Genomic DNA, 14,635 nt, shown 5'->3' on the forward strand with positions numbered 1-14,635 from the left:
GGGATTGATAGCAGAAAATAAGACATATAGAGTCGATATTTGGTGCTGTTTTCCTTCAACCCATGAATTCACCCTGTCATTGCTTGCCTGTCTTCTGAGTTCTAGACTTTCAGTTCCTCTACTTTTTCTTCTTGTAATCTTAATCCTTTCTCACTGTTAATCTTGTCTCTTCTTCAGACTGATCCATATGTTTTTCCATTTATCTGCCTTCCTATTGTAATATTTCCTGTGCTGATGCTTAATAACATCTATGATCCAGGGTTTGTCTGTTAGCACTGCAATTAAATGCAGTCATGATCTACCCTCTTTAAATCCTGTATCTTCAAGCGAGTCCTGAAAAGTTTAAGATGGAAACTTGTGATGGATGTTTTATAACGTTGTATTTTACCTGAGAAAATCAGATATTTCCATTAAATCAAAACCAGTGAAGACTGTTTCTTCATTATGCTATTCTGGTTATTCTCTCAAACATAATGATATAACACTATCTCTACATTTTCTATCAGTGGATGAAGACCTGAATTCCTCCAAAGGTTTAGTGTTATTGGAAGTCATGCTTTGGTTGAGGTACATGTTCGTTCTGTATCCATATATCAGATCAAAGTCTGAATGGAGGAGTTGTAGGCTTTATTTGGATGCTTTTGAAATGTAGATCTTGTATCAAAATGCTTATACCCTATACATAAACAAGATGCTTTAAATATTTTTGATGTCAAAGAGAGAAGAACTGGTCAATACGTTAATATATGAAAGAGATGGATCTCTATGTGATGATCAAAGTACAGTAACTCACTTGTATTTGTGGAAGTAGTTATGGAAAGATAAGGAAATGTTAAAAGTCCTACAGCTTCAAGGGCATAGCCTCTTTCTAGAACTTTGCTAGAATTTGTTACATTTTTGTTGCTCTGAAATTGAAGGAAAATGTAGTTGAGCACTTGTAAAAACTATTGAAACATGAACTTCAGTTCCACAAGTTCACACTACAATTCCTATGTTTTTGAAATCTCTTCTTTTTTTTAAATACAAAAGTTATTTACTCTTACAGGATGTGCAAGTGAGAGCAAACCTTTCTGTTCTGTTCATTAAAACTGAGGAAGTCCTATTTGTTTCCTTATCTTAGAAACTATGATGAACAAGATGTTTAACAGCTCAACAAGTAAACAGATTGACCTGTTGTCACAGCTTCTAGTAAATATATCTTCCTGTGTGTTACTGGACCGTTTCCAGGCTTTTGACTCTGTTGAGAAATTGGAGGAGAAGGCTCATGAGCTCATGCAGCAAAATAATTTTTTGGCTAGTAAGTACTTTAGTTAAAATGTATATTGACAGAAAACATCAGACTTTGTAACTGCTGTCTGTGTTTATTGATAACGTAGGTTAAGCTTTACACAGTTTCAGAGTATGTATTAAACCACATACAATACAGGAAAAATAAAGCACATTTACCTTAGAGGTATTCCGCAACATTTGAATGCTGTAATACAGGTTGTAAAGACTAATTATGTTGTTTTAATGGTCGAACTGCTAAGTGAATCCTTGTGGTCTGTCATTTCCAACGAAATATAGAAAAAAATAGCCAAAAATGTTTAAAGTAGAATAGACAGAGCTGAAAAATGCAGGATACTGAGTACACTTGACTACTTATTATGACAAGATAATTTAGTTTACATACTTTTGAGTTTTAACATTTGTATCTTTTGCTTTACAAAAAGGAGAAAAGGATTTTTTTGGTAAAGTTTACTCTTAAACCCACATCTCAGAGAAATTAATTCGTTTATTTAGAGTAAATAAGTTCTTAAGCAATAGATGTATTTCTTTTCTTCCTTTGCATTGCACTCTCTATCCTTTCTCTGCATTGTATCCTTATTATTGAGAATTAATTAATTGTTCAAAAGAGTTCAAAAGGCAAGACTTTTTCTTATTATACATATTTTCTCCTTTGCATAAAATACTTTGTGTGTAGCCTTTCCAAAACAGCCCAATTTAAGCCTATGTAAAGTGTGCCACATCTTTTTCCCCGGTTGTTTTTGTTCTTATTGTCTGCTTAGACTCCTGTAAGTACACAACAGAAGGCATGTCAAAGCAGTTCTAGAGAATGAAACTACTCAGTCTGGAATCCTGTGTTTGTTCTGTAACCTGCATGGTTACCTCCATTTGCACAATCTGGAAATGACAGCCCTCCATCCATGTAAAACCTGCAAACCATAACATTAGATAAGGGAAATTTCTCAGGACTACTTAGTAGGGAGTGAAGTTGCCCTTTCAAGGGAAGAAACAAATAGATACCTGTTGGCCCTCAGAAAATCAAATTGTCAAATTCTAGATCTATTTTGTTTCTGCTTATATAGGGAAGGGTCATATGCTAACATAAGCCAAGACATTTTTTGGTAGTTTTTTCAGTACTGTGGCCTTATAGCCTCTTCATATGCTTGAAGAGGGAAGATGGCATTTAAAGGGATCAAATGTGTCCAACATATCAGTATTACGTGCTCAGATATAGGCATACATTCTTTTCCATAGTAAGATAAGAAACTAAAGTGAAATTTTCCTTGCTTGCCTTGTTTGTAGTCTTCAAAGTCTTGATAGCCTCATGAAATGTCTTAGGAAATTAAATGTTTGCATAAGTGAGAAAATAAGATTTTTCCAGTAAAAAAAGATAAAATCTTTATATACATAGCAAAGTATTCTATATCATATTATCTTTCAGAGAGCCAGGTGCTCATTAAAACATATCTCCCCTTTCAAAGGGAAAAAGGTCAACATTTCAGATTCATCAAGGAGTTCTAAAAAGTCTGGGTCATCAGAAAAAATATGTAAACAATTTGCTGTATTCAACATCATTTTCCCAATTACAGATTAAGCTTTCATCTGCTTTTTCTTTTTTTTTTCTTTTTTTTGTCTTTTATTTTATACAGAGCTAGAGAAAATAAACACACAAATTCTGCTATGTTAAAAAAAAAGTGTTGTAATTGGCTCAGAAATTAAAAATAAGAACAAATTTTAGTGGTTTGGTACTGTTTACTTTGTCACTTCCAGGAACTGTTATCCTTTCATCAATAAATTTTATGGCTTCTGCTTTCACTATGGAATTGAGATCAGTCCCCAAAAAGGGGTTAAATCTGGATACAAAGAGAATAAACTACAATAAAAAACCCCAAACAAATCACAGAAAGAATTTTCTCAGTTAAGAATGATTGTTGCAAACCCATTTATCATGTGAATATTATTTTTTTTTACATTTCATAATCATGAATTTATAAAATGTAAATCTCTAAGAAACCTACCATTCTTGTGTGGCAAGGTCATGAAACTTGAGACACCTGACCTGACAGGTGAATGTAGCCTACTATCATGTGAGAATTGGTCATGAGTTAGTTATGTAAACAGCATAAATCATATAAGCTTGGATATAAAGTTCCTTTTCTTCTTGTGTCAGGTATCATCTTTGATATGCCAAAGAATAAGACGCAAGATTCTAGCACTCTCCTACCACGACACATTTCTTATAGAATTAGAACCAGCGTTCTTTATAGCATGAGAACGGATTTGATTCAAAACCCAGCGTGGAAATCCCATCCCCAGAAGTTGCCAGCTGATGGGTTTAAATACAACCACATCTTTATTCCTCTTCAAGATATGGTTGAAAGGGCAATTATATCAGCACAGACTGGAACAGATACCTCAGAGCCAGCCATTCAGGTGCAAGCCATGCCTTACCCTTGTCATACCAGTGATCTGTAAGTAAATCCTCAGCTTTTTTTATTCAATATATTATCCTTATTGAATTAGTGCTAGAGGACTTGGGAAACCACCAGGTCTTTGTAGTGGGTGAATGTGTATCTCAGAACAGGATTGAACCAATACCAGAATATCACAGCATAGCAAATGTTGTTTGACAGTTGTGACCACGACACATTATGCAACATCTGTCTGGCAAATGACCCCTTAAAAGCTGTTTGCAGCTATACTGTGGAGTAGTCTGCTGAGCAGAGACTGCGTCAACATATTGTGCAACTAACTTAGACTATGCTAGAAACCCACTTTCCATCCTCAGTTTCCCTGTATGCAAACTGTGAATTAGTCCCTGGTATGTGTTGAAATAGCATATAAAATTGATGAAAGAAAAAGTGTACGATTGTTCTTTGTAAAACCATCACAACATTCTGAGCATTAGAATTTAAAATTAATTGGTAGTAATATATCTGTTAAAGTGAAGCAAAAGTTGACTGGCTCATGTTATTCTTTACTGTCCAAAAATAAACACAAATCTGATTCTGTTTGACTTTGGAGCCCTAAAGAGTGATTACATTTAGTTGTATTGTTGACAAATACTGATATAATATTATAGTAACAATACATATGTTTAGTTTGTTACATGAAAAACATAACCAGAACAAGAACAAGTCTTATTGCTCACGTCAGATACTCTTTTGTACATACTTTGAGAATAGTCCCAGTTTTAACATGTTAACATTCTGCTAAAAAGTATTTTACCTTTTGGGGCTAAAAACTCTGTATGTATATTTTCATAGATTCTTGAACAACATAGGGTTTTTTTTCCCACTTATGATGATGTTAACATGGATGATTTCAGTTGCTGGCATGGTTCGCAGGCTGGTTTATGAAAGAGAAATTAATCTTGAAGAGGTAAGAGGCAGATTAGTGTCTGAAAATAAAATTTATTTATTAAAGCCTACTGAAATACAAAACTTAAACTTTGAGATACTTTTATGTACTCGTAATCCAGCTGGCTTTGTTTGTGTTTGTTTCCTCTGGGCTGTAGGTTCTAGTTCTAGCTGCCAATACGGATTCACAACATTGTTTGAGCATCAGTCCTCTTAGTATGCAAATATTGTCTCTGAGACAAAAAGACCAAAAGATCCATAAAGTTGAAGCTGGAAACCGTTTGGGAAAAGCCCTTGTGATTAGAATGGGTTTTATATTGGATTGATATGCTATATGTGGTCTAAAATGGTAAAACTTCCTAAATCAGATTAAAAATTTTGCCATGTTCTGTGTAATTATCAAAAATATAAAGGAGGATGACACAGAAAAAAATACATAATTATTTGCTTATATTGCCAGCTAGTCTTAGGAGATGCTGAGCATATGGAAGGATGGGGTTTTATGATGCATTTTTTGTATGGATAAATATACTCTTTTTTGAGGAACTATACTGGCTACACTGCTGGAGTAAGCTTTGTTTAGTTTGGGAAATTATCTAATTTCTCTAAACATTGTGTTGTAAGACAAGCCTTTTTAATATGGAATAAATTTTATTAATTATGATCATCTTCTGAAAAAAAGCTTCAGAAATAATATTAGCTTGTTTCCAAAAGCTCTTTTTAAAAAAAAAAAAAAAAAAAAAAAAAAAAAGAGGGGTGATACATCATTCATGTCTGGCTAAATTATTGTCTAAGTGCTGATACATAAAGCTTTACAGACATATCCATATGTTACTTTTAGTTTGGCAACAGGCTGGAGAAAAACACATTTGTTTTTACAGTGCTGTAGATATCCTCAGCACTTTTTAGAGTACAAAAAGGTAAACCCTCATTGGAGGACTCAGTAATCTGACATATGGTCCTGCAACCCTGCGCAAAAGAGAGTTGTGCCTGAGCAATGGGATTCCTCATGTTAGTATGTGAAAAGCTCAGAAACAACCCTGCTGAGAACCGTGTTTGATCCAGGAAAGAGCAGCAGAGGGGATAGCACAGCAAAAGGGAAAAGAGATGAGTAATTTAAGGAGAAGATGACATCCTTTGGTGTTGTTTTGGTGGCAACATGTTTTGCTTAAATTAAAAAATAAAACAAATGGAAAGAGAGAAAATTTGTTTCCTAACTTTAACTCTCTTTGCTATGTTGTTTTGCAGTATATGAAGACGATGGGTGTACATCCAGCCATTCATTTCTTTGCTTGGTTTCTGGAGAATGTAGTTGTTCTCACAATAAGCAGCTGTGCTCTGGTCATCATTTTAAAAGCAAGTGGTATCTTTGCTTATAGCAATGGCTTCCTCATCTTCCTTTTTCTCCTGGACTTTGGAATTACAGTTATTATGTTAAGCTATTTTTGGGGAGTATTTTTTAGCAGTGCCGATACAGCAGCTCTGTGTGCCAGCCTTGTGTACATGATCAGTTTTTTGCCGTACACAGTTTTATTGGTCTTGCAGAACCAGTTGAGTTTCACCAGCCAGATTATATTGGTAAATATTTCTTTTCCTTTTCCAATTTTTCTTCTCCAACCATCCTGTAGATTCCCATAGTTTTGAAACTGTAGATTATAGTTTACTTATTTTTCCCAGGTTTATGTTTGCTTTTGTTTCACTGGAAATAAGTCACATGAATAGATATCCTGTGGAGAATATGTTTTGAATGTAGAAAGGAATGAAAAATAAATATTCATGGAATTTTAATAAATCTGAAAAAAAAATAAGGAAGATGCATTTCTCATGCTCATGAGTTCTCTTTATGTTTTGGCTTAAAAATATTTGTAATGGTAATGTACCTTCAAGCACACCCGATGACATGCCTCTCCTGAAAGTCATTGTTTGTTTGGAGGAAAAATAGTAATTGATTCTCTGTTGAGTACAACTGGGGATTAGATCAGAAATTTGTCTAGTGCTTATCTAGCTATACGGTCAGCTGTATATGTTTCTTTGGCATTGGTTCTTCCATGTCATTTCATGTTTTATGAATGCCATAGACAATTTAATGTCTTTGTGCTATCTTAACATACTATATCTACAATTGGGATATCAAATATCACCATCATACAATGAAAACCATATTTCACACATTATGGCTTCACTCTTTCAAAACAATCAATTGTCAAATTAAGCTGGTGGAATAATTCATAGACTATTGAAAAAAGGACACTTTTTCAGTGTCAGTAGGTTGGATAAAATATATTGATTCTTTGCATAATACTGTAGAATTTGGGAATGAACAGGCAGGATAGATTTTTTTCTTTTCTGTTGCTGCTTTTTTTCCTCCTCATTTGGGCCTCAGAGAGGGAAAAGTATGCATCGGAAACATTGCACGCTTCAAAATCAGCAATTTCAAAATAACTCTTCAGATATCCTGCATTTACTGAAAACCAGAGGAAGCATCATGTGAAAAGGGCAATAATTTTGAAGAGAGGGGAGATGCCACTAAGTGAGGTGGTGAAACCTTAGCAATGTAAGACACAGAGACTCAATTGGTGGGAATTAACATGAATTTTTTTGTACAAAAATATAATCCAAGCCATTAATGATTTTTGATGATTTTTTTTTTTAGTAGCAGCCTATGTCACACGTCTTTCTTCAGGCAACTGTCAGAAAACTTACTTCATTGCATTACTTTAAAAAAGGAGATAAAATGAACTTCTATTTCAGCTCACTTTCAAACTGCAGAATTCTATCACCGAGCTATGCTTATCAATTTTAGTAATATTTTGGATCTTCCTATCAGCCTCCATGAGCTCACCAGTGTTTTTCCACTGACCATCAGCCACACTTCCTTGCTGTACTACATCACTAACTTGCTCATTTTCCATTTTGTACTTTTGCAATACAGCATGACTATGCTGCTTTTTGGAAGTCAAATGTTATTCTTTTGCATAAAAATGCTTTCTCAGCATACAGTACCCAGTGACTGTGTTCTTTCTGCCTCTGTCTCTTCTTGAGTTCTGGTCTTATGAAATGAGCAGGACCACTGCTCTTTTTACAGAAAGTACATTCCTTTGCACGCTTTTGCAGTGCTAGACATTATACGATTTTAATATGTGGTAGATTTATGATGATCTATAACCTGTTGTAGAGTTAAATAATGCTTTCAAATTTTAATAACTAGGTCAGTGGAGCTCTTCAAGGTGGAGGAAATACTACTGCAGTAAGTGGGGGAGTATTGTTAAAATATAAAAGGAAATAATGACCATTTTCTCACACGAATTAAACCTCTATTTGTATTGTGCTTGCTGTTAGCATCACAAGATATTTTATTTCATGGAGTTTGTTAATGATGTGTTTTATTTGATGTCTACGTCTTCTTTCTCTGTTGTTGTAGTGTCTTCTTTCTACAACTGCCTTTGGGCATGGAGTATTTTTCATTACATTCTTTGAGGGCCAAGAAACAGGTAAGCTCTCTGGTTAGAAGGAAAGCTTTGTAATTATTATTTCAAAACCTACAGCTGGAAATGTTTTTCACTTTATTCTGGAAAAAATCTCTAACCATGAGTTAACAGGATAGATCATAAAGGGAGAAAAATTTTTAATGCCCCTTAAAAACCAAGTTAAGCTTGTGCTGCTTTCCAGCAGTAAATTAAAGTGGTCTTAGCATTGCTCTATTTGAAATACGGATTGGAGTAAAAAATCCACATCCCGTTAAATGGCCAAATGAGTATATTCAGCCAATGAAGTTCTTCTAGAGATGCAACCCCAAACTTTATATTTAGTGAAATCCAGTAGAGCTACTTAAGGGTGAGCATCTGACTGAATATTATTTCAGTCACTGAATGTATTACTTCTGTCAGTCCGGTGAAGGAAGTTTTGGCAAGGCATTTAGAGCAGTTTCTTGCAAGTCCTCATTGATGTCAGTGGCAGCTTTAATGCTTGCTTTCTGGTGAGAATATCAACAGGGAGTTTTTTAGGATCACTAAATGGTTGAGGTTGGAAGGGAACTCTGAAGATCTCTCAAGCAGAGTCACTTAAAGCCAATTGCCTGGGCCTGTATCCCAGGATTTGGAATATCTCCAAGGTTGGAGACTCAATAGGCTCTCTGGGCAGCCTGTGCCAGTGCTCAGTCACCCTCACAATTAAAATGTGTTTCCTGATGTTCAGAGGGATCCTCCTGTGTTTCAGTTTGTGCCAGTCACCTCTGGTCCTGTCACTGGGCACCACTGAAAAGAACCTTCCTGTCTTCTTTGCACCCTCATTTCAGGTGTTTATATACATTCTTAAGATCCCCTTGAGCCTTCTCTAGGCTGAACAGTCCCAGCTCTCTCAGCTTTTCCTCACAGGAGAGATGCTCCAGTCCCTTAATCATCTCTGTGGCCCTTTGCTGGACTCTGCAGTACCTCCATGTCTCTCTTGTACTGGGGATCCCAGAAATGGGCACACTGTTCGAGGTGTGGCCTCACCAGTATTGAATAAAGGAGAAAGATCACCTTTCACCTGATGTCAAAGCTTTGTCTAAGGCAGCCCAGGATATCATCAGCTTTCTTTGTGGCAAGGGCACATTGCTGGCTCATGTTCAACTTCGTGTCCACCAGGACCCCCAGGTCCTTTTCTGCAAAGCTGCTTTCCAGCTGGGTGGCCCCCAGCATATACTGGCACATGGAATAGTTCCTCAGCAGGTGCATGACTTTGCACTTCTTGTTCATCTTCATGAGGTTCCTGTCGGCCTATCTCACCAGACTGTTCAGGCCTTTCTAGGTGGTAGCATGACCCTCTGGCATATCAGACACTCCTCTGAATTTTATGTCATTAGCAAACTTGCTGAAGACACATTCTGCCCCATTATCCATAACATTAATGATGATGTTAAGGAGGACCAGACTCAGTGTTGGCCCCTGGGGTACCCTGGTAGTTACTGGAATTTGATTAGCTTTCATGCCACTGATCACCACCTTCTGGGCCTGGCCATTCAGCCAGTTTGCAATCCAACTCACTATTTACTCCTCCAGCCCATACTTCATTAGCTGCTTTAGAAGGATCCTATGAGAGATGGTGTAAGAAACCTCACTGAAGTCTAGGCAGACAAGACCCTGTAGTCTCCCCTCATCTACCAGGCCAGTCCTTTATCATAGAAGTTTAATCAAGTTGTCAAGCATAACTTCCTCTTGGTGAAGCTATGCTGTCTATTCCTGATGATATTCTTGTCCTTCATGTGCCTGGAAATGGTTTCCAAGATTAATTGCTCCATCACCTTCCCAGGGATCGAAATGAGGCTGACTGGCCTGTAGTCCTCTTTCTCGAAGTGATATTTGCTTTCTTTCAGTCTTCAGGCATGTCTCCCAGTTGCCATGATCAAACAAAGACTGAGAGTGGCCTTGCAATGACATCTGCCAGATCCCTTAGTGCTTTTGAGTGCATCCCATCAGGGTCCATGGATTTATGTACACGCAGTTTGCTTAAGTATTCCCTAATCTGATCCTCTTTCACCAAAGGTACGTCATCCTTAGTCTCTGGGACCTGGCACTTCTGCAAGCTTGGAGGCAGTGGAAAAATCCCCACTGAGCTACTGTGCAGGTGCAGAAATGCATGAGAACACCCTATTATGTTTAAGCGTTAGGAAGACAAAAATGTTTGGAAACTGGCTAAAAGTTCTTACAGGCTGTTAAATGTTTTAGTATGGTGATCACTACTATGTCCAAGCTAAGAGCTGTCCCTATTGATGCTGAAGCTTTAGAAAAGTAAGAAGTGAATGTCTAGGCCTTTGATAAATACTTACAAAGGATATAATTTATATATCTCAATATATAGAGATGCAAACATTTTTTTTTTTTTTTTTTTTTTTTTCCATTAACTACTATGAGAAGATCAAAATTGAGACAGTGGATGTTCCAAACCATTAGGCATTGAAAAAGTATCATAATGGTACAACGGTTGGTAAGAGTGGAAGAGACAGTTGCTGAAAATATTATTTAAATTTCCTACCAGACTCTTCATCAAAATGAGTTATCTTTACTGAAGAAAGGGAAACATGCTTTTTGGAAAAACTGTCTTTCTTGACAACTGTAGAAAAAGAATTGTAGAAATGATATCCTGACCTGCTCTACTACAAACAAAGCAGGATTTTTCAGGGAAAAAAAAATGCAATCCTTTTTGTGAATATACAATTGGTTACTTTTGTTTTCCATTTAACAATATGGTAGCTTTCTGTAGTACTAGTGTTTTGCACCTCCTTTCTTCCTCTCATGTCTTCTGCAATGTGATAATTTTATGAAGCAATTACTCAGGGAGTTTGTTCCAAGTTTACTTCTGAATACAGTCAGTGCACACAAATACTTCCTTCTTAGTTAGAATTCAGATTTATGTTTTCGTATTTAGCATTGTAGAAATTACTTTAAACTTTGTGTAACCCATTTCTTGATAATATCAGCACAATGGTGTAAAGCCCAATTCATTGAAGAGGTCTGTGCCCCATTTTATCAGTTCTAGTTCTTCTTTTGCCAAATTAAGGGCCAGATAAAACTTCATAAACAGCCCTTTCTACAACAACTTTTCTGTGTTTTCCCAGCACCAGTGTCACCTGCTGTTCTAAAGAGCAGCTTGTAAAGGCACAGCAATTAATTTCTATTCATTAAGATTGCTGTGATTAACTATGGTCTTTTTTGTGTCGCTGCTTAAATACCCAGAAGTGTGTGATGTTGATGTGTTTGTGATCTTTAATGCTGTACTGATTTAGCTATGACCTTTCAAAAATCATTATTATTATTACTATTACTACCAGGAATTCAGTGGAATAATATGCACCAGTCAGTGGCACAAGGAGGATACATGACCTTTGGATGGCTGTGCTGGATGATGCTCTTTGACTCCATTTTATATTCTGTAGGTGGCTGGTATTTCAGCAATATTATTCCTGGTAAGATTATGGAGTTGTTCTTATTCCATGTTTTTGAATAATTTATTAAATGGAATTATAGAATGGGCTTCCCTCAAACCAAAAAACTATCTTTTCATGAACTGAGTTTCTGATGGTCAGAACTGACTGACTACATTTAGGGACTTAGTAAGAAAGTCTCCTACAGATAAATATTGAGCAGTGCTAACACATGGACTAGAATTTGTAGCCAGTCATTTTATACTTTTTATTAGTTTACAGGGCTTACTAATATTTGAAAGACTTAGGAATTTGTTGGTACTTCACAATAACGGAGCAAAACTTCCTGTGAAAAGGGTAAATCAGTATTTAGGCTGAAACCCACTAAGAACTTCAAACCGCCTGGTAACTCTATCTTGGTCTTAGTCAGTCCAGAGTCCAATGCATAAAGAAAACTAATTAACTTAGAATATTAAGAAGTATATTTTCAGAGAGTAGTAGGATTTTCTTTTTCATTAACCAAGTTTCATGAGTATTATTGAGTTGGTTGATGCATTTTTAATCATAGCCTAAAGCCTCACTAGCTGTTTGAAATTTACTTTTCCTTTGATTTGCATGTCACCTTTTCTTCCAGCCATTCTGTATTTGTTTTAAAATATAAAAATAATTTTGCCTAGAAAGAGAGGACTTTGTGGAACATACAACTGAATTTTACAAACTTTAGCTTAAATTGACACTTGCCTTTCAGTGTCAGTGAAATGCAACTCCAAACACGCAAGAGTGTATTGTGTGATTGGTGAGTGAAACCTGGAAAGATTGGGCAATGTAATGGTTGTATGTAGGAGCATGTTTTCTCCCTTTCTGTTTACGTGTTACGTTAAATGTGTCTTGTGCTGGCTGATTTGTTTAAATTGTGTAGGTAGTAATGAAAGAATAATCTTTAATGATTGCTGCAATGGATTATTATTATAATAAAAAAATAAGGCTGTTTGCCTTGGCAGGCCAGTTGGTGTGTTTTCATTCCTCTGGGTTACAAGATTATGCTAGGCTATGCCTACATATTGTTAAATCTATGATTCTCTTGCACTTTAAGGCTGATTTGGAGATAATGTAAAACACAGTATCACTGAGGATTGATTATTTTATGGCAGGATTTGGTGTTTTGGCCAAATGACTTTTTTTCACTTTAATAAGGTTTGTTAAGTGCAGCTAAGTTTGAGCTAATTAAATGGTCTAACTAGCTCTTTTAAGTAATGATAGGATATTAGTAGTCTACAAACAAATATGAAATCACTTTAAATTTTGCAATGGCTTCTATCATAATTATCATCTAGGAAAATCTGGATTAAAGAACCGATGGTATTTTCCCTTTACTGTTTCCTACTGGAAGAACCTATGTGGTGCAGAGAGGAGGAAGAGACATTTTCTGAATTCTAATATGTTTTTCTTCAATGAAAACTTCCAAGAAAAAGGTTTGTAGTCATAACAATTTTAATAACAGCTCTTTTCTAAATGGTGTGCTGATTTTGATCAACCTGCTTTTGTCATTACTTGGTGTATATATATTATATTCTGTGTTTAGATCTTGTCCTTTCTATCCTCCATTATAGTGTATACTATGAATATTATATACTAAATGTTAACTGAGCTGTCACCTGTAATGCGTGAATCATTCAATGAAAACTACTGTACACAAATATTTAATAAAACTTTTTAAAAAATGCAAAATAAGTATTTCTAAAGTTCATCCTGCTGCAGTGTATTGCCTCTTTGTTTTATTAGGATCTTCTGAAGTTCCTTGAACCCTTTCATACTCTTACTGAATCTCAAAAGTGTACTTTTTTAACTCCCCCCCCTCCAGTTTTATTCTTTTCCACTACTGTTTTCTAAATATAAAATTGATTGTTAAAGGAGCAAATCCATATTCATAAACAGAACAATCCTTGAAATAATTTTTACTTATAATTGGACTATATATTTTTATTGGTTTTATTTTATTTACTTATATATGATTTTATTACATATATTAAAATTATAACAAAAGTATTATATATAAATATATAACATGTATTTTGATACATTACACATATAAAAAAGTATTCTAATCTCAAAAGATTTCTCATTTGTAATAAGTTAAAATATTACACGTTAATAATATATTTATGGGGCTGGTGATTGACTGCGCTCATGTTTGGAAAGTAGTTCCAACCTTTCCTCCTGACACAGAAAGGAAGTCAGCTTGATCTGTACCATATGGTCATCTCGGGTTACTGAGCTGGTTACCTCACAGTTAGAGAAATGCTGGATATCTACTTGCATTGAATAACTTGAACGATGTTTAGCCTAGATTGCTGCTCTGAATCATTTTGCAAATAGATCTGGTTTGCTTTATGGACTGAGGGCAATTAAGAGGATTAACTGGCTATGTCTGTTAAGGTCATGTAATGTAACGCACCTGAAAATTGTTGGAATATATGGAGTAGTTCACATACTTAAGAGCATAAAACAGTGATTCGAGCAATGTTATTATAAGTGTTAATTCTACTAGAAATAAAAGATAACTATTTTATGATTCGATGGACACATGTGGACATGCACACAACTTCGCATAGTTGGTTTAGGTTGCTTTTTAAAACTGCAAATAGGCCAATTTCTTATCAAATATTAACTGGCATAGTATCTTTGATTCCCGTGGAGGTTATGTCCATTTAGACTATCTGAACATTTGTTCCAGATTTTGGTAAATGGCAACAGGGATTAAGTTAATTTGTTAGTTCAATATACACACACTCGTATCTTTAGATTTAGCAACCCTCTTGATCTGCTGCTCTTTCCCACACAGACCCAGGACCTCCAATTTGGAAAGGCCCTTGCATCGAAGGAGATACTGTTGGCGTCATGCTGCTGTCTCTCACCAAAGAGCACATGGATGGCCAGAAGGCTGCAATTAAAGATCTCAGCCTCACTTTTCACAGAGGTCAGATAACAGCACTCTTGGGACCTAATGGAGCTGGCAAGACAACAGTTATGTAAGTCTGCTGTTTAGTGCTATTACACTCCTCTCTGATCTCTGTTATGCTTTCTCACTTCAAAATACTGGCAAACTCTT

At 35.7% G+C, this 14,635-nt stretch overlaps 1 protein-coding gene across 1 annotated transcript in view; it reads left to right on the forward strand.

The window, feature by feature from the left end:
* Positions 1 to 14,635, forward strand: part of ABCA13 (ATP-binding cassette, sub-family A (ABC1), member 13) — a gene marked incomplete at its 3' end in the record, with an annotated part of 141,259 nt that overhangs the window by 60,570 nt on the left and 66,054 nt on the right. Inside the window, exons 26-33 of the mRNA XM_010013136.1 lie at positions 1,121 to 1,297; positions 3,437 to 3,737; positions 4,533 to 4,647; positions 5,874 to 6,203; positions 8,047 to 8,116; positions 11,434 to 11,568; positions 12,861 to 12,998; positions 14,375 to 14,555. Coding sequence (XP_010011438.1) covers positions 1,121 to 1,297; positions 3,437 to 3,737; positions 4,533 to 4,647; positions 5,874 to 6,203; positions 8,047 to 8,116; positions 11,434 to 11,568; positions 12,861 to 12,998; positions 14,375 to 14,555 — 1,447 coding nt within the window. The remainder of the gene's footprint in view (positions 1 to 1,120; positions 1,298 to 3,436; positions 3,738 to 4,532; positions 4,648 to 5,873; positions 6,204 to 8,046; positions 8,117 to 11,433; positions 11,569 to 12,860; positions 12,999 to 14,374; positions 14,556 to 14,635) is intronic.

The sequence above is a fragment of the Nestor notabilis genome, unplaced genomic scaffold, assembly GCF_000696875.1.
Source record: "Nestor notabilis isolate BGI_N333 unplaced genomic scaffold, ASM69687v1 scaffold13924, whole genome shotgun sequence".
Taxonomy (NCBI): Eukaryota; Metazoa; Chordata; class Aves; order Psittaciformes; family Psittacidae; genus Nestor; species Nestor notabilis.